The sequence below is a fragment of the Sphaeramia orbicularis genome, chromosome 4 (genome assembly GCF_902148855.1).
Source record: "Sphaeramia orbicularis chromosome 4, fSphaOr1.1, whole genome shotgun sequence".
In the NCBI taxonomy this organism is placed as follows: domain Eukaryota; kingdom Metazoa; phylum Chordata; class Actinopteri; order Kurtiformes; family Apogonidae; genus Sphaeramia; species Sphaeramia orbicularis.
In genome coordinates this window covers 32,666,089-32,682,145 of record NC_043960.1, presented here as the reverse complement: position 1 = coordinate 32,682,145, position 16,057 = coordinate 32,666,089, and the positions used below count along the sequence as shown (strand labels likewise).

Here is a 16,057-nt window from a genome sequence, read left to right as displayed (position 1 = left end):
TTAAGACTGAGTTATGAGCTATTTTCCTGAATTATTACTCCAATTGTAATTTACTGGAACTGATTTATTTTGTGTGATTAAAAGCTTGCTGGAATGGTCTGTACATCAAGGATTCCCTCTTTCCCTGTCTCTTTCCAGTTAGACTCAATACCTGTGCTTCTGGTCCCTGTCGCAATGGAGGCTCCTGTAAGGAAGAGGCAGGGAGCTACCGGTGTGTGTGTCCATACAGATTCACTGGGAAACACTGTGAAGTGGGTCAGTGGAAACACCTGCCAGTTACAACAACAGTTTGAACTCAATACTCAAAGCTCATAGTTTTTCCAATAAAGTTGTAGTGAATAGGTAATAAGGCCTTATAAGTCCTCAGTAGATGCTTATTGATTATTACTGACTATATTATCCATCAATTTTCTGAACCACTTAATCCTCATGAGGGTCATGGGGGTGCAGGGGCCTGTCCCAGATACTTTCAGGTAAGGGCGGGGTACACCCTGGACATGTCACTAGTTCGCAGGGCTGTGACTATATTAATAATAGCAAAATAAACACATTCTGGGACATTTCTAAGCAACAATTATTGATTAAATGATCAATCAGTGGTCAGACATTAAATTAATTGCCAAAGATTATGACAACTGATGATCTGGTTTTCATAAGAAAATCAAAAATCAAGTCACATTTTTCTGAATCCACATTGTTAAATTCTAATATTTTCTGGTTTCTATACATCTCTGTGACATTAAACTAAATTTTAAGCAACTCAGAGGAGTATTTGTGCTGTGGACAAAATCAGACATTTGAGGATATCAGGGCTTTGTGAAACACTGGCATTTTGGACTGTTTTCTGACAAACAAATAGCTCATTACGTAAAGTGTTAATTGACATAAGTTGCAGCCAATATAAAAAAACCTTCTTTGTTTATAGGCAGCTTAATAGAGCACTAAAAGTAAAAGTATGGGGTAAGTGTGTATAATACAGTATTACGAACACAGCCAAGAGATCTAAAGTGTTTAACTCGTTTGACGAGTTTTGTGTCCCACAAAAATCAATAGATGATCCAGTCAACGCAACTAGAATTGATTATTGAACTGGAGTTCCCAAAGCTATGCTTTAAACAGCTGCAGTTCAGTCAGACTAGAGTTGTAACCTGGACTTAGAGAATGGAGCACGTTACACTAGGCCTAAAATCTTTACACTACCTTCCTGTTACTCACAGAACAGATTTTCAAGTGCTGCTATTAATCTACAAGTCACTGAACAGTTTCGGCCCAGAATGCATCAGTGATAGTTTTAAGGAATAGAAGCCAAGTAGGACTCAGGTCAGCTTGTGGAGGCCAGAGTCCAGAGAAGCAGTATTTAGCTGCTACACTGCAGAAAACTAGAACAAACAGCCAGCCAGAGATTAGATTTTCTTCAAATTTAGATTAAGTACCTTGTTTTTATTTTCCTCTGGATGATGGGATCATTTTGCTTTTTTGTATGAAATGCACTCATTGTTGTTGCTCTTAACTATGATATTGTAAGTTAAGTTAAAAAGTTAACTCAATAAATGTATTTGTATTCATGACACTATTATTAACACTCATATAGTCTCATTAATGTATAGTAATGCAATAGACACTTCTATGAGGACTTGTAAAGGTTGTATCACCTTTTAGCTAATGTTTATTAGAGCCACTTTAATATAAAGTGTTACCATTTTTTTCTTCCAAATCACTATGCTAACAGTTTAATCTTAAGTTGGAACATACGGTACGTTATTTAATTGTCAGTGTTGTCTTTCAGGAAGGCCAGACCCCTGTGCCTCCAGCCCCTGTCTAAATGGGGGGACATGTTTTCATTACATAGGGAAGTATAAATGTGAATGCACTGAGGACTTCAGCGGCCGGCACTGTGAAATAAACAGGAGCTCGGTACATTCTTCAGGTGAGCAGACTGTTTGTCACAACACAGTAATGTATAAATGTCATGATTCTCTGAAATGCCTCTCCAGTGCCAGATGACTTGAATAGATTGGCACAAGCAGGGGATATCCTGAGCTGTAAAGGACTGAGATAGTTGGCTTTATATCTGAAGATAATCATAGCTGTGTTGCTGGACTGGAGGCCCTTATTAACAGATACAGAATGGCTGCATGAGTTAAATAAAGCAAGGCTTGATTAGACCTGATGATTCATGTCTGTGCACTCTAACAGCATGGTGATAGAAATTTTAGGAGGATAAAAACAGAAAGCCTGGATGGACTGCAGTCTTGTTGTCATTAGTCTGCCTCAGTGTTATGACCTGTTGTTACTATGTGGCCATGTTGATGTTATAAACATGCTTGTATTCATTTCAGATCTGGGCTGTGGGCCGCCTCCACAAGTCAAGCATGCTGAAGTCCATTTCTCCTCTACAACACCGGGCTCCATGGCCGTGTATATCTGCCATCCAGGATTCACACCTGTGCCCAGAGCAACCCAGAGCATCTGTGGGATTCAAGGAGATTGGAGCCAGCCACCCATCTGTGAGGGTCTGTAACCCACAACTACACACGCACACACATGCAGATCAAAAGTCCTCTGAAAACCAAGCATTTTATTGATCCAGATGTTTATTCTCTTTTGGAAAGTGTGCATAGCAACCTGTGATCATGAAAATAATTAGTTTTTTTGTGAAAAGAGTCTTAGGAATAACAAATATCACCATTTTAATTCAACAAATCCTTCCCTCCAAATCCTTTAATAAATGGGCATTGATGATTAGATAATACCCAAAACCAAAAGTTCTGTGTGTGTGTGTGTGTGTGTGTGTGTGTGTGTGTGTGTGTGTGTGTATGTGTGTGTGTGTGGGGGGGGGTCATGAAACTGTATGAAACATCACAATAAAAACTGCTTGAATTTGGCAAAAGCTAATTGACACTGTAATGCATTTCCATATGATAAAAAAATTGTAAGAAAATTACTTCTCAACATATATTTTGACTTTTTGGCTATCAATGTTCTGTAATTTCTTTGTATTTACATTTTGAGCTTTTAGGAACAACCTCCCAGACTAAAGCTAAAAACTTAGAAAGTATAAATTTCAGTTGTCAAAAAGACGTTTTTCAGTGAACAGGTAATGGGACTTATAGTTTTTTTGTGGTTATGGGGGTAAATGAAGTCTGAATGTAAACCATGGTGATGCAAACCATTCCTATAGGTGTCCTGAAATGTGTTGATGACTTTCAAGCCTTCTGTCTGTATAAAAGCAGCATTAGAACAGACTGCTTAAAAGGAGGACAGACAGACCATTATAATCACTCAAAGTGTAGGCCTTTTACTTAGAGAGTTGTGCTGCTGTCCGTAAACGTTTTAATTATTATCCCTGCATTTTGTCTGCTGTCAAGGTTTATTGTCCTTTTAATTTTCCGTATTGAGTATATATTGTCTTTTTTGCCTTTGTTTGTTTTTGCAACCTTTAACCAAATACCTCTAAATTGAGTGCATCATACATTCATTTGTGTTACGTTTTCTGTCACTAAACATCTGTAAAATAAAGGAAAAATACTACCAGTCAAGTACTTATAAAATTGTTGAACTTGGTCCAGAAGACTGAGCTAGGGGTCAAATGGAGACAGTCTTGTTGTTTCAACATGGAATGTGGAACAACATTAATATTATCTCAACAAAATGTTACAGTGATACAGAGTCCAAGCTTTTAGGCTGTGTAGTGTTTGTGTGCATTCAGTCACTTTGAAATTTCAAACAGATGTTGATTCTTTGCATTCTGTGATTCCAGAGGTCAACAAGTGCCTGTCACAGCCTTGTCTTAACGGGGGCACATGTCGGGACCAGATAGGATCCTACATGTGTGAGTGTGCTAAAGGCTTCAGTGGAAACCGCTGTCAGACAGGTACTACAAACATTTCCACATCTGCAGAAGCTGAGTATGGTACACCTGTCAACAAAACTGTGTTTTATCTCCTTTAAGACTTAAATGAATGCTTATCGGACATCTGCAAGAACGGGGGGACGTGTGAGAATCAGCCTGGCTCCTACTTTTGTCACTGTCCACAAGGCTTCAAAGGGCAGAGTTGTGAAATAGGTACAGTGCTCTTTACATCTACTATGAAAGCTTAGAAATTCATACATAGTTTTAAAGGACAGCAATCCAGGTGTACATTCGTGTTTGTAAATGTCTGTGTGCAGAGCAGGATGTGTGTGAGTCCAACCCCTGTCTAAACGGAGGTGTGTGTCGAGGTTACAGACGGAATTATTTGTGCGTGTGCAAAGAGGGTTTCTTTGGAGACCAGTGCCAAATGTGTAAGTGGCTTCGCACCACCTCACAACTGCAAGTTGTCATGTGTGCCGAGGCTGAATCATACAAGAGTTATCATCTGCATACTGCAACCAACTGTATGTCTGTGTCGCCCTCTAGTGGAGGATCCATGTGTGCTGAATCCATGTGGAAATCGAGGCGTCTGCACCAGTGACAGGAGAGGAAACTACAACTGTGTCTGTTATATAGGACACACAGGCAAAGACTGTGAGAAAGGTCAGTATGAAAACACATCTCATAGGACCAAGCATCAAACAGCTTGTCATTTACTGTAACTAATGCTCTCTGTTACAAAACAGCCTCAACTTTTTATTAGTATTAATTTAAATTCAATCTTTTTGTTTTGTTATTTCAGTTTTGATTTAGTTTTACAGCAGATTTTTTCGGTATCAAATAGTTCTACCTTAGTGTTTATTTAGTGTTAGTGTTTCAGCTGTTAAAGTACGTCATAATGCTCTTTACCTTTATAAAATGTAAGCCTAAAAAGTTTAAAAAAACAAAAACTTTCTCAGTTTTCCTGGATAGACATGATACCATATTAGCCAGACTGAAGAGTGTTTGTCTTTCTGGAAATAAGATTTATTAAAGTGGGGGTCATCTAGTAGTTGTGGAATTGTGTGTCGACAACAGATGATCAGATTTGTTTTGTGTTTATTTCAGATGATTTCTAAATATTGAAAAAATATCTACAAAAACACTTAGTTTACCATCAAATAACAACAAAAAAGGAATCACAGCACCCGAGGAGGGCACAAACTGTAGGAAAGAAATGGGATGACAGAATACATGGCATCAATACAAAACCACTGTGCAAAGTCATTCTACACCTGAGCACCATGACTAACACCAGGGTAAAACATCTGATTTACCACCGTTTTGTTTCTTTAGTTCCCCTGTGACTTTACATCTCTTTGATTTGGTTGGATTTGCAACATTTTTTCATATTTGACATTTTTCATTTGTACTTATTCTGCCTATTTCCGGGTCATGGATTATGGAGGCATCACTGAATAAAAGTGTTTTTGATGGAAATTCAGGAGGCTTACATCACGATACTGCATGGATTCTTTCAACTGAAAGAGCAAACTTAATCCTTCAGAAAAACAACATCTCAAAAGATGATGAGATGGATGACAGGCATGACAGTTATCTGTGGGGAGTCTTGACATCAGAGCCAGGGAATGATGTCAGTAAATTCAAGTAAAAAACAGACTTTGCTTATCCTGTGCAAAACACAAATGTTGGTGGTTAATTTCCAAATCACTGGAGGTCCACAGGTTATACTAGTCTCATGAGGACTGGACTTTAGACGTATGAGGTTTCCTCTGTTCCCAGACCTGTTGCCTCCCTCTGGTCTCCATGTGCTGCGAGTGGAGGAAAACGAGGTGGAGCTGCGCTGGGATGAGCCAGAGCCTTCCCAAAGTCTGGTTAGTGGCTTTGCTGTCAAGTATGCTCCCCTGGGTCGGGGTAATCGCAAGACAGACATACTGGACAGGCAGCAGTTCACCCACGTCATGCGAGGCCTGGTGCCCGGCCTGCTCTACAACATCTCCACCATCTCCCTCAAACACAACAGCAATAGCAGTGACTACAGCCGGCCCGCCACCGCACTGATACGCACCAGTGAGCCTCCTCCTTAATATAGCAATAATAATCTGTGTTTTTATCTGTGGAGCTGCAGTAGTTATGATACATGTGTGTATGCCTCCATAAATTATTCTTGGTTTGTGTGCTAGGACCTCGGCGTGTGGAGCAGCTGCAGGTGGTGAACGTGTCTTCCTCACAGGTTTGGTTGCGTTGGATGGTTCAGGCGGCTCGTCATGCAGCAGTCAGCCGGGTCCGAGTGTCTCTGTTGCCTTCAGGTGGAAGTGATGCTCACACAGCTGTGTTGAATGCCAGCGCCACCGAGTACACCTTCAGGTAATGATAATAACAATGAAAAGCTGCATATTTGCATAGAACATTTCATAAGGACTTCCATGAACCAAGTGCTAGTACAATAGAATGAACATAAAATACAGTTAAAATGGCTGCATTTTCTTTCAACTGCATTTTCATTTATGGAAGGTCTACAGCAACCTTCAATAAATCAGCAGTAGATCATGTGAGTGATCTTGCAGGCAAATAGTAGGAAAATGTCAGGTACTTTAGCTCATTAAGGGCCTTTAAATAAGGTCTAAATCTAAATCTCCCCTATCCAACCTGTGGCATGTTCAGCATGTGCACAGCTGTAAATAGTGTTTCTAGCTTTCTTTTTTTGTCTTTTTTTAATTTGTTCGTTACATTTCTACGTTTCCTATTGTGTATCTGTTTGCTGTGCTGACTGAATGTTCTTTTTTGCTCTTGTGTGCTTTGTTTGTGCTCCACTCTGCTGCAGTAAATTTGAAATTTCCCCTTGTGGGACTAATAAAGGAATATCTTATCTTATCTTATCTTATCTTATCTTATCTTATCTTATCTTATCTTATCTTATCTTATCTTATCTTATCTTATCTTATCTTACCTTATCTTATCTTATCTTATAGGATGACACTACAGAGCATTAATAGATCATTTAATGTGCTCTCTTACCTCTAAGTTCTGGTTAATAACTGTAGAATTTTGAATGAAATTAATAGTTTTTTCCCTGAGGTTAGTAAAAACCACAGTGTGTTATTCTGAAATAAAAGCAGAATAAATTTCACAGCATATATCTGTCACTGATAATCCGTTTCATTCACAAAGCTGCAGTTCTCTCAGCATCCACTGAACGGCGCTGTTGCGGTTCTTATTGAAAATTGACTGATGTATTATACTGTTCAACCACCAGAGGACCCTATTTTACCACTTTTTAAATTGATGCGTTTGCATAGTGAGGTTATGTTTTAATGCAGGGGTGTCAAACTCATTTAAGTTCAGGGGCCACATTCACCTAAAATTGATCTGAAGTGGGCCGAACCAGTAAAATAATAACATAATATTATATAAATAATGTCAACTCCAAACTCCTCTCTATGCTTTAGAGAGAAAAAAGTAAATTTGCATTATAAAAAGGTTTATATCTACAAACTATCCTTTCAAAAGATGTGAGAAACATGAACAAATGTGAAAAAATAAGTGTAGTTTTAACAGTATTCTGCCTCAGTTTATCATTTGCACATGTACATTATAACTTAAAGATCACAGTGCATCTACAAACTCATAAAACATTTAGTAACAGGAAGAATCTTGTTAAAATTGTACTTACTTCTCTTAAGACATTTCAGGTTGTTCATATTTATTCAGGTTATTCACATTTTTTGTGAAATTATACTTTTTTTAGTGTAAATACATGACAATATTGTTAGGATTGTTAATTTCTTAGTGTAATTTTTGCATTTCACAAATTCACCCCAAGGGCCAGACTGGACCCTTTGGCGGGCCGGATTTGGCCCCCGGGCTGCATGTTTGACACCTGTGTTTTAATGGCTTGTTTTTACTGTAATACCATTTTGTGTTTCCTAGTTCATTACTTCCTGGTCAGATGTACGCGGTGGATGTTTTGACGCAAAGTGGAATCAGACCTGATGAGTTTCCGTCCACTAGTCATTCAGCTGGACCACTAACATTTTGGACAAGTAGGTTACCTTCAAACTCGTCAGTCTCCCAGAATAAAAGCACCTCAAACCAAAACATACTAAACACAATTCAGTGTATAGATTAACTATCCTGTGCAGATCAGTATGGTGGCCATGAGGGTTAAAATGTGACCTTTTCCAAAACATAAGAACCTTTTGGAAAACATGATATGACAGAAAATGCGAACACGATTTCCCAAACTTGACACAAAATTCCCTGTTTATTTCCTCAAACACATCGTGTCTCTCAGGGCCATTAAAAACCAGCATCCATTAGTTCTTTTCTTTTTTCTAATTCTCTTTTTATTAGAATTTTCCATGATTCACATGTTTATTCACATAACAATTCACCATTCTCCTCCATTCATCTGAAAATTACAATTGAAGCACACAGCAATACGTCCGTGACTCCGCATACAATACAAATAAGGATGATTAGTCTTCCCTCAGCAATACAAAAGATGTAATTTGTACAATACAAAATTAAGAACTAAACTCCCTAAACAGGAATGCTGGGATGCATATTTGTGATATTAGAAAATTTAAAAAAATAATAAAACAAAATAAAACATCAATACAAAAGGGTTAAAAAGGTAAAAGGGGTGAAATGGACATAAGACATGGTCTTGGATAAATGATGGTCGAACTGGTGTGACACCTAATCCATCTTTCCCATCTTTTCAAAAACAGACCTTGTTGTCGTCTTATTGCAAAAATAATACTTTCCATCTCAACCTCCTAAGACCCAGGAAATGTCAGCAAAGTACAAGGTTTTTTTGTTTTTTATTAAATAAGTGTCTATATTGGAAACGTCATGATGCAACAGTTTTTTCAGATGCAGTTTTAAAAATTTTTATGGAATGTCCTTTGTGGTGGGCAGTTTTCTTTCCTTTTTTGTTTGTATTAGGTTGTGAAACTCTTGTTCACAATTGTGGACAGAAAACCCGTAGCTGGGTCTTAGGAGGTTAAAAATGTCATAAATGATATCAATCTACTCCTCCACTGTAGGTTTTTCTATTTTGAACCACTTTCTTATTATGACTTTCCTACAAGCAGCACTTAAAATCTGAAATAAATATTTGTCATTAGAGGAGGCATTTTCTGATGGTAGAACTCCTAAGTATAATGATACAAACTTCAAAGGAATATTTGTCGGGAATACTTTTTGCAAAATTTTATAGACCTCCTGCCAGAAAGGAAGGAATATTGAACAAGACCAGAATATGTGAAAATGATTTGCCCCATCCATTAGTTCTAGTGTTAATTTTGTCATAGATTCCATTTATTGTTTTAACTTGTAGCGCAAAAGAAAAACATGAGGTAAGTAATAATCCATGCAGATGGAAGAACAACATCAATTTGTGGGAAAATAACTAGAAAATAAAAATAATATTTTAGTGTAGTGTATCAGAATGTGTCCATATGTGTTTCCCTCAGGGCCTCTTCCCCCTCAGAACCTTTCACTGTCACATGTGACCACTAACTCAGCACTGATCACCTGGAGCCGCCACCCGAGACACATCCCAGATGGCTTTGTGGTGAACGTGACCCGGGGGTTGAATACCAGGAGTCGCTTCCTGCCCAATGGGAAATTAGGATCATATACTGTCCGTGAACTGACTCCAGGACAGCACTACTATGTGGCACTCACATCTGTGAAGAACACAGGGCAGGAGCCCATCCACAGCATACCTCAACACTTAGCCTTCACTACCCGTGAGTTCTCTTATTAGCTTGGATCCCCAACGCACATTCAAATGAGTTAATCCACATACTTAATACACTTTCATTTGACCCAGTGCCAATGGAGGCTAGATCAGGGAGAAGAAGAGAAGAAAGGCCAAGAGTGACAGTACAAGGGCCTCAGGTCGGACACACCGTTACCCCATCTCAGCCTCAGGACCTGGGAGGCACAGCAGAGACTGACAACTCACAAGAACTGCCCAGGTATGAACGGAATGTAGACATTCACTATTAATAGCCATCAACAACATACTTTGTACAAATATTTAAAAACTGCTCTCCCTGGTAATTAAACTATCTGCGTTGTTATAGGTACACAGAACTCATTGACAGAAGAGGAAAGATAACAGCAAAGTTCACTAACATGCCGAGAAAAGCTATTCGACATCGAAATAGTAAGTACAAGTAAAACATACATGAAATATATCAATCACTCAATCAAATTGTATTCATATAGTGCCAAATCATAACAAAAGTAAACTCATGACATATTTCATACAGAGCTGGTCGAAACCAGACAAGAGAAAAATGTTAATTATTATGTACAGAGGGTATTCTCTCAAAGAATACACATCTGGTCACAGATTTCATGTTCATCCATGTTTTTTAGAAATGTTGATGAGTAACTGTTTCACCTTATGCCCTTATGTAATAAAATACTAAAACTAATGCTGGTGATTACAAAGGAATCACATCCATTCTATTGTCACAGTTTGTTGTTTGTGATCTGTATACTCATGATTTGTGTGTCTGTTGTGTTTAATATCAAACTTTCCATGGTAAAGGTTTGACAGTAATCACTGTTGAGCATTGTTAAGATGTTTCCGTTTGAGCTTTACTGCCCAATTTAAAAGGTTTGTTAGAAAACTCAAAACAAAACAAAAATAGTCAAATGTAATAAGTTACATGTGTTTGCTGAAGTAATTAAAATTGTTACATATGTTATATATGTTGTTATATATGCTTTTGTTTTCATTTTACAGTCACATCCTTATTTATTATTTTGAGGTTACACTGATGTTTTAAGAGCATTTACTGATTTACTTTTCAAATTTGTCAAAATCTCTGACAAACTAAATATGCTAAATGCATCTTTTCTCATAAAATATGACCTTAACTTACTGATATTTTATTTGTATTTCACTTGTCATTGTTGTTATGTGTTGTACTTCAGAGATCAATCTGACATTGATTTACTAACATGCCACATGAACACAATGAAGCAGTTTTGATTTGGTCAAGATGTCCAAACAATGAAACTACTATCGTTCTTGCTTATCTCATTGCAGATGGAATGTCTTAAGTCATTGCCCTATAACCATACAATCTGAAGCATAGCCATCCCACTAACAGATTGTTAACCACAAATTGTTAATTGTTGATATGCTCATAGTTTTTTGTAGTATATTTTCACTTTCATGCCACAGCGTAGGGTTCTGTAGCCTGTAGCCTAAACAAAATAACAGTTATTCTGATGTTATCATGTGCTCTTGAGACTAAGCTTCCTTTATATGTTTGTTCCACCCAGTTTGCTAAAGTTATACCAATAATAACATGATGCGATTTTGATCATATTGTCAAAGTCATGCTGTGTTTCATGACTTAAAGCTGTGGATGGAAGGAAAAGCCTTCAAGGTGTCTTTTATTTTTTGCATTTTTTTAGTATGATGTTCCAGTTTTGCTGCGGTCTGTCATTTATTTTTGTCTTATTACACTGATTCATGACAGGAAATGTTTTGCCTTGCAGAACCTGACCCACCAATTAGATTAGAGAAGATGGAGGAGACAACAAACAAAATCAGCCTTGCACTAGAGATTCAAGAGGAAGGCTTAAGAACAAAGCCTGGTAGGTGTTTTGTAGTTTGCTCCAATAGATGGCACATGTGCTTGTGTAATTGGTCCCAGCTGATGTACCACACATACCGTACATGAGGGTATTGTCCTGCTGACTTACTGTATGGAAAGAGGCTGCTTATTAGGCATATAATGTATCAGTCATGTTGTGTCTGTTTGTCAATGAAAATACAAGACAAAACCTAAAATCAAGACAGTTAATTTCTTAAATTGGAAGGGATAGTGTTGTAACAGCAAGAGGAAAACAATGTGGGGTAGTAGTGGCCTGTAACTTGAGCCCCTTCCTCATTCTGTACTGTAGATGTTGATGGCAGCTGTTGTCTTTTAGAGCTGCCTCAGGACTGCCGCAGTCTGCCCTGCCAGAATGGGGGTACATGTGTGAGCGGAGGTGACTCCTTCATCTGCGACTGCGCAGTGGGCTTCAAGGGCAGACAGTGTGAACTGTGTAAGTTTATGTGTTTCCTCTACACAAATGAACACACATACAGGATGGGTTCAGTGGAAGGGGGCTGCCTTTTTGGCCAATGAGCAAACATAGCAGATAGTCATTTTGCCAATGTGACCCTGGACATTAAATTTAAATGTTTACTTTAAAGGGGTCATATTTTGTTAAACCCACTTTTATCAGTCTTTGGTTCATTTATTTGTGTATTTGGACCCTAATAGTTCATAACGTTTGAATTTGAACCCTCCAAGTGCTGCAAAGCTATCTTTATATTCATTTTGGCAAAAATCGAGTGGATTTCTACAACCCGTTTTAATTCCTTCTTAATTTGTTACGTCTATAACTAGTTACGTAATGCACATGTAAGGTCAAGACTTCCAACGAACATTTCTCCAAGTACGGCATAATTATTTGTCAGCAGCAGCGGTTGTAGTCCATACTGAAAATATGTCCAAACTTTGAGCCAATTACCTAAAATGTTCAGTTGTTGATTTTATTAACAAACACAAGTGGCTGAACAGGACAGAGCAGCACAGCCAACATCCTGGAAGAGGTGGGGTGTTAAGTGGCTCATTTGCATTTAAAGGGCCAGCGCTCAAAATGACCTTTCTGGTGTCATTACTCAGGAATATGGTTGAAGATGGAGCTGTGGAGTTGAATTAATGGAGAATTCAGACCCAAGCATAGCATTTACAGTATATGTAGACCACAGGGAAATGTTTTAAAAGGCATAATTCCATTTAAAAAAGCAAAATATCACTCCTTTAAAGGTTTAGTGTGTAATGTTTCTGTGGTAAATATCTAAAAATGAACGGGCATTGTAGATTATGTCAACTGGTAGACTTACATGGTATCAAATGTTTTTAATTATGTTCATATTGAAAGAAATATGTATCAGACTGTTTCATTTTGTTGGTATCATATCCCCTGTAAGGTAAAACATGGCAAACACCAGATAACCTGTCAGATGTTAACCCTTTAAGCACCAGAATCACAATATTGCGACAAGCAAGATAACTGAATGAAACAGACCACAGCTCCAGATAGAACTGCCAAATCTTGTTACCACCATCCACCAATAAATGGCAGACCTGTGCCCCTTCAATCCTAACACCATTTCAGGGCGTGTTTCCATTTGAAGTGAGAAGAAAACTGAGTTTCAAAGGTGTGGCCCCAAGCTGATTTAGTAAGTAAATAAAGGTTTAAAATGTTGATATCAAAATTTTACATTTTTCACATTCTTTTTTTATTTTTACATTTTTTGAAATGTCTAATGTGAGGTTATAATTTAACATTCCTTTAAGTAACATTACTTGCAGATGTTTAATTAGAATGTAATGATGTAAAAATGAATATGTGTCACGATATGTAATGTAATGGTCTTCAAGGATCTCATCAAATAGATTTGGTTGTGAAAAGAATAATCGACAAGAAAGTTCAAACTATATATTTTGTTATTGTTTTGACCAACTGAACCTCAGCATCAGCTTAATCTTAACTCATTTCCAAACTGGAGTCCCTCATTAGTATTCAACTAGTAGTCTCGGGTTCAGTTTTGTTGAGTTTACTTGTAGAGGCTCAGTGGTTTACATTGTCCCATCTTGAATCTACTGGTCAGCTGGGGCTTTTTGTGAAGCTTCGATACTCTGCCATGCCTGAGGTTCTTCTCTCTTAAAAGCAGGAGACACGCTCCAGTGACATTTATGAATGGCTTGGTTAACTTAAAGGCTTGGGGGCATGAATGTAAACCATGAATACACTGTCACTGAAGGAGGCACAAAGCAACATATTATTTCCACTACACCACCACTGAGGGCCAGTGTTACATTTATAACTCAGAGTTTTCTTTTGAATGTCCTTGAGACTGCATGTTGTGTGCAGACATATGGTAAGAGACAAATGGTAATATGGCAGCAGCCTGGAGGAAACATCAGTGGGATTGCTTTATCCATGATGTTGATTGCTTTAACAAACACAGGCACAATTATCAAGTCAAGGCATTCAAGTGATAAAATGTGGAATCTGGCTCAATATAAGTGTAGTCATACACAGCAGAACAAAAGTAACTACAACTGAAAGCAAGTGTTAAGGAGTCCAAGAACCAACAGGCAATTTAAAGGGGTCATATTTTGTTAAACCCACTTTTATCAGTCTTCGGTACATTAATTTTTGTATTTGGACCCTAATAGTTCATAAAGTTTGAATTTGAGCCCTCCAGGTGCTGCAAAGCTATCTTTATATTCATTTTGGCAAAAATCGAGTGGATTTCTACAACCCGTTTTAATTCCAGCTTAATTTATTACATCTATAACTAGCTACGTCACAACATTTGCACATATAAGGTAAAGACTTCCAACGAACACTTCTCCAAGTACGACATAATTGTTTGTCAGCAGCAGCGGTTGTAGTCCATACTGAAAATATGTCCAAACTTTGAGCCGATTACCTAAAATGTTCAGTTGTTGATTGTATTAACAAACACAAGTGGCAGAACGGGACAGAGCAGCACAGCCAACATCCTGGAAGAGGTGGGGTGTTAAGTGGCTCATTTGCATTTAAAGGGCCAGCGCTCAAAATGACCTTTCTGGTGTCATTACTCAGGAATATGGTTGAAGATGGATCTGTGGAGTTGAATTAATGGAGAATTCAGACCCAAGCATAGCATTTACAGTTTACGTAGACCACAGGGAAAGATTTTAAACTGCAAAATTCCATTAAAAAAAAGAAAATATCACTCCTTTAAAGCACCGCAGACCCAACTGAAGGTCCTGAAATGCGTCTGAAACTAGTATTTGCAGATCGATGTTATGCAGTATTTGTTTAGTCTACAGTAGCCACATTTCTATCAGTCACATGTTGGAGAATCATATTAGAAGATGCTAATAGAGATGGCAAAGTTTGCAAATATGCTCTCTGTTTTGCAAAAGAGTTTATAAACATATTCAAGGTGTTTTTTTTGCCTTTTTCAATTGAGAATGAATGTGCTTAGTAGTAGATGGAAACCTGTATTACTGTGAAGTGTGAGAACACAGATGGTAATAGCCACAGGTTGTGTGGACAGATGAGGAGACCAGGTTATTCCTGGCTTCATCAGTAAAAACCATGACAGTTAGTTTAGATGGAAAACCTCAACAGAATGCTCTGGATTCCACTCTGTCCATTGCAGTCATGTCTAATGTGAACAATGGCATCACATTCTGATAGCAGTTACAAATGGAAAATGAAGAAATTGAACATCTTTATTTGTCAGTATATTATATATGTGGACATGTAACGAACACTGTAGTTGACCCTCTGCCTTTAATCCATCACTATCTGAACATACAGGGACACATCACACACTGACAGGGAGCAGAGGGCTGCCATGTCAGACACCCTGGGGAGCAAAAGAGGGACTAAGTACCTTGCTCAAGAGCACATTAACAAACAATTTCTCTGCAGGTTTGGGAAATTGAACTAGTGACCCTTTAGCCACATGCTGCTTCTCCAAGACCACAGCCATCCCCTAATAATAACTTAATTCACCTTAATGTGTCTTTGGTTGACAATTAATTGGAAACACAGCTAGTGAAACTGTCTATTGTTTCTCCTCTTTCGCTTTCACTTCAGAATCAACTCATTTCATTACAGTATTAAGATATTTTCCCTCAATTTAAATAGGTTGTTCTTTTCGTAGAACAGATGATTGATGTTCTTTGATCGTAATTTGATCAGTACAAAGACACATGAAACACACATAGCCTGTAAACAGCTAAAATTGCAGATGCTCTGGCTATATTAAGTGTGCCTGTAGAGAGGGGCTTGTCTCTGCTGAATTGAATTAAAATGGTGCTGCAAAGTCGTTCGAAGGAGGAGACAGTGATGCAGCTTACTCACATTGCATGCCTCAAAGACACATTAAAGACATCTGCGGCAGAAGAGGATTGTGCTGCAATTAACTTAAAGGAGAAAGAAATGTTACCTCAAGGCCTACAGGCTCCATTTCATGCCATACAGGCCTAGTGTTTGTTTGTTTTTTTACAGGATAGAACTGTTTCAGGATTTAGCCTACATTTTACTGAGTAATTTCAATGTTTTGCTTTGTCACTATTCATCAGTCATCATATTGTAAAATCTGTA

The 16,057-nt window shown here is 38.0% G+C and overlaps 1 protein-coding gene across 2 annotated transcripts in view; it reads left to right on the top strand.

Annotated features, from left to right (window-relative positions):
- sned1 (sushi, nidogen and EGF-like domains 1) overlaps positions 1 to 16,057 on the top strand; it is a 38,225-nt gene that overhangs the window by 20,488 nt on the left and 1,680 nt on the right. For both annotated transcript variants that reach the window (XM_030132224.1, XM_030132225.1), the window contains exons 15-29: positions 139 to 255; positions 1,787 to 1,927; positions 2,340 to 2,513; positions 3,761 to 3,874; positions 3,953 to 4,066; positions 4,171 to 4,284; positions 4,400 to 4,516; positions 5,636 to 5,923; positions 6,037 to 6,220; positions 7,784 to 7,896; positions 9,334 to 9,612; positions 9,696 to 9,843; positions 9,952 to 10,034; positions 11,387 to 11,485; positions 11,822 to 11,938. In XM_030132224.1, the coding sequence (XP_029988084.1) occupies positions 139 to 255; positions 1,787 to 1,927; positions 2,340 to 2,513; positions 3,761 to 3,874; positions 3,953 to 4,066; positions 4,171 to 4,284; positions 4,400 to 4,516; positions 5,636 to 5,923; positions 6,037 to 6,220; positions 7,784 to 7,896; positions 9,334 to 9,612; positions 9,696 to 9,843; positions 9,952 to 10,034; positions 11,387 to 11,485; positions 11,822 to 11,938 (2,202 nt within the window). The remainder of the gene's footprint in view (positions 1 to 138; positions 256 to 1,786; positions 1,928 to 2,339; positions 2,514 to 3,760; positions 3,875 to 3,952; positions 4,067 to 4,170; positions 4,285 to 4,399; positions 4,517 to 5,635; positions 5,924 to 6,036; positions 6,221 to 7,783; positions 7,897 to 9,333; positions 9,613 to 9,695; positions 9,844 to 9,951; positions 10,035 to 11,386; positions 11,486 to 11,821; positions 11,939 to 16,057) is intronic.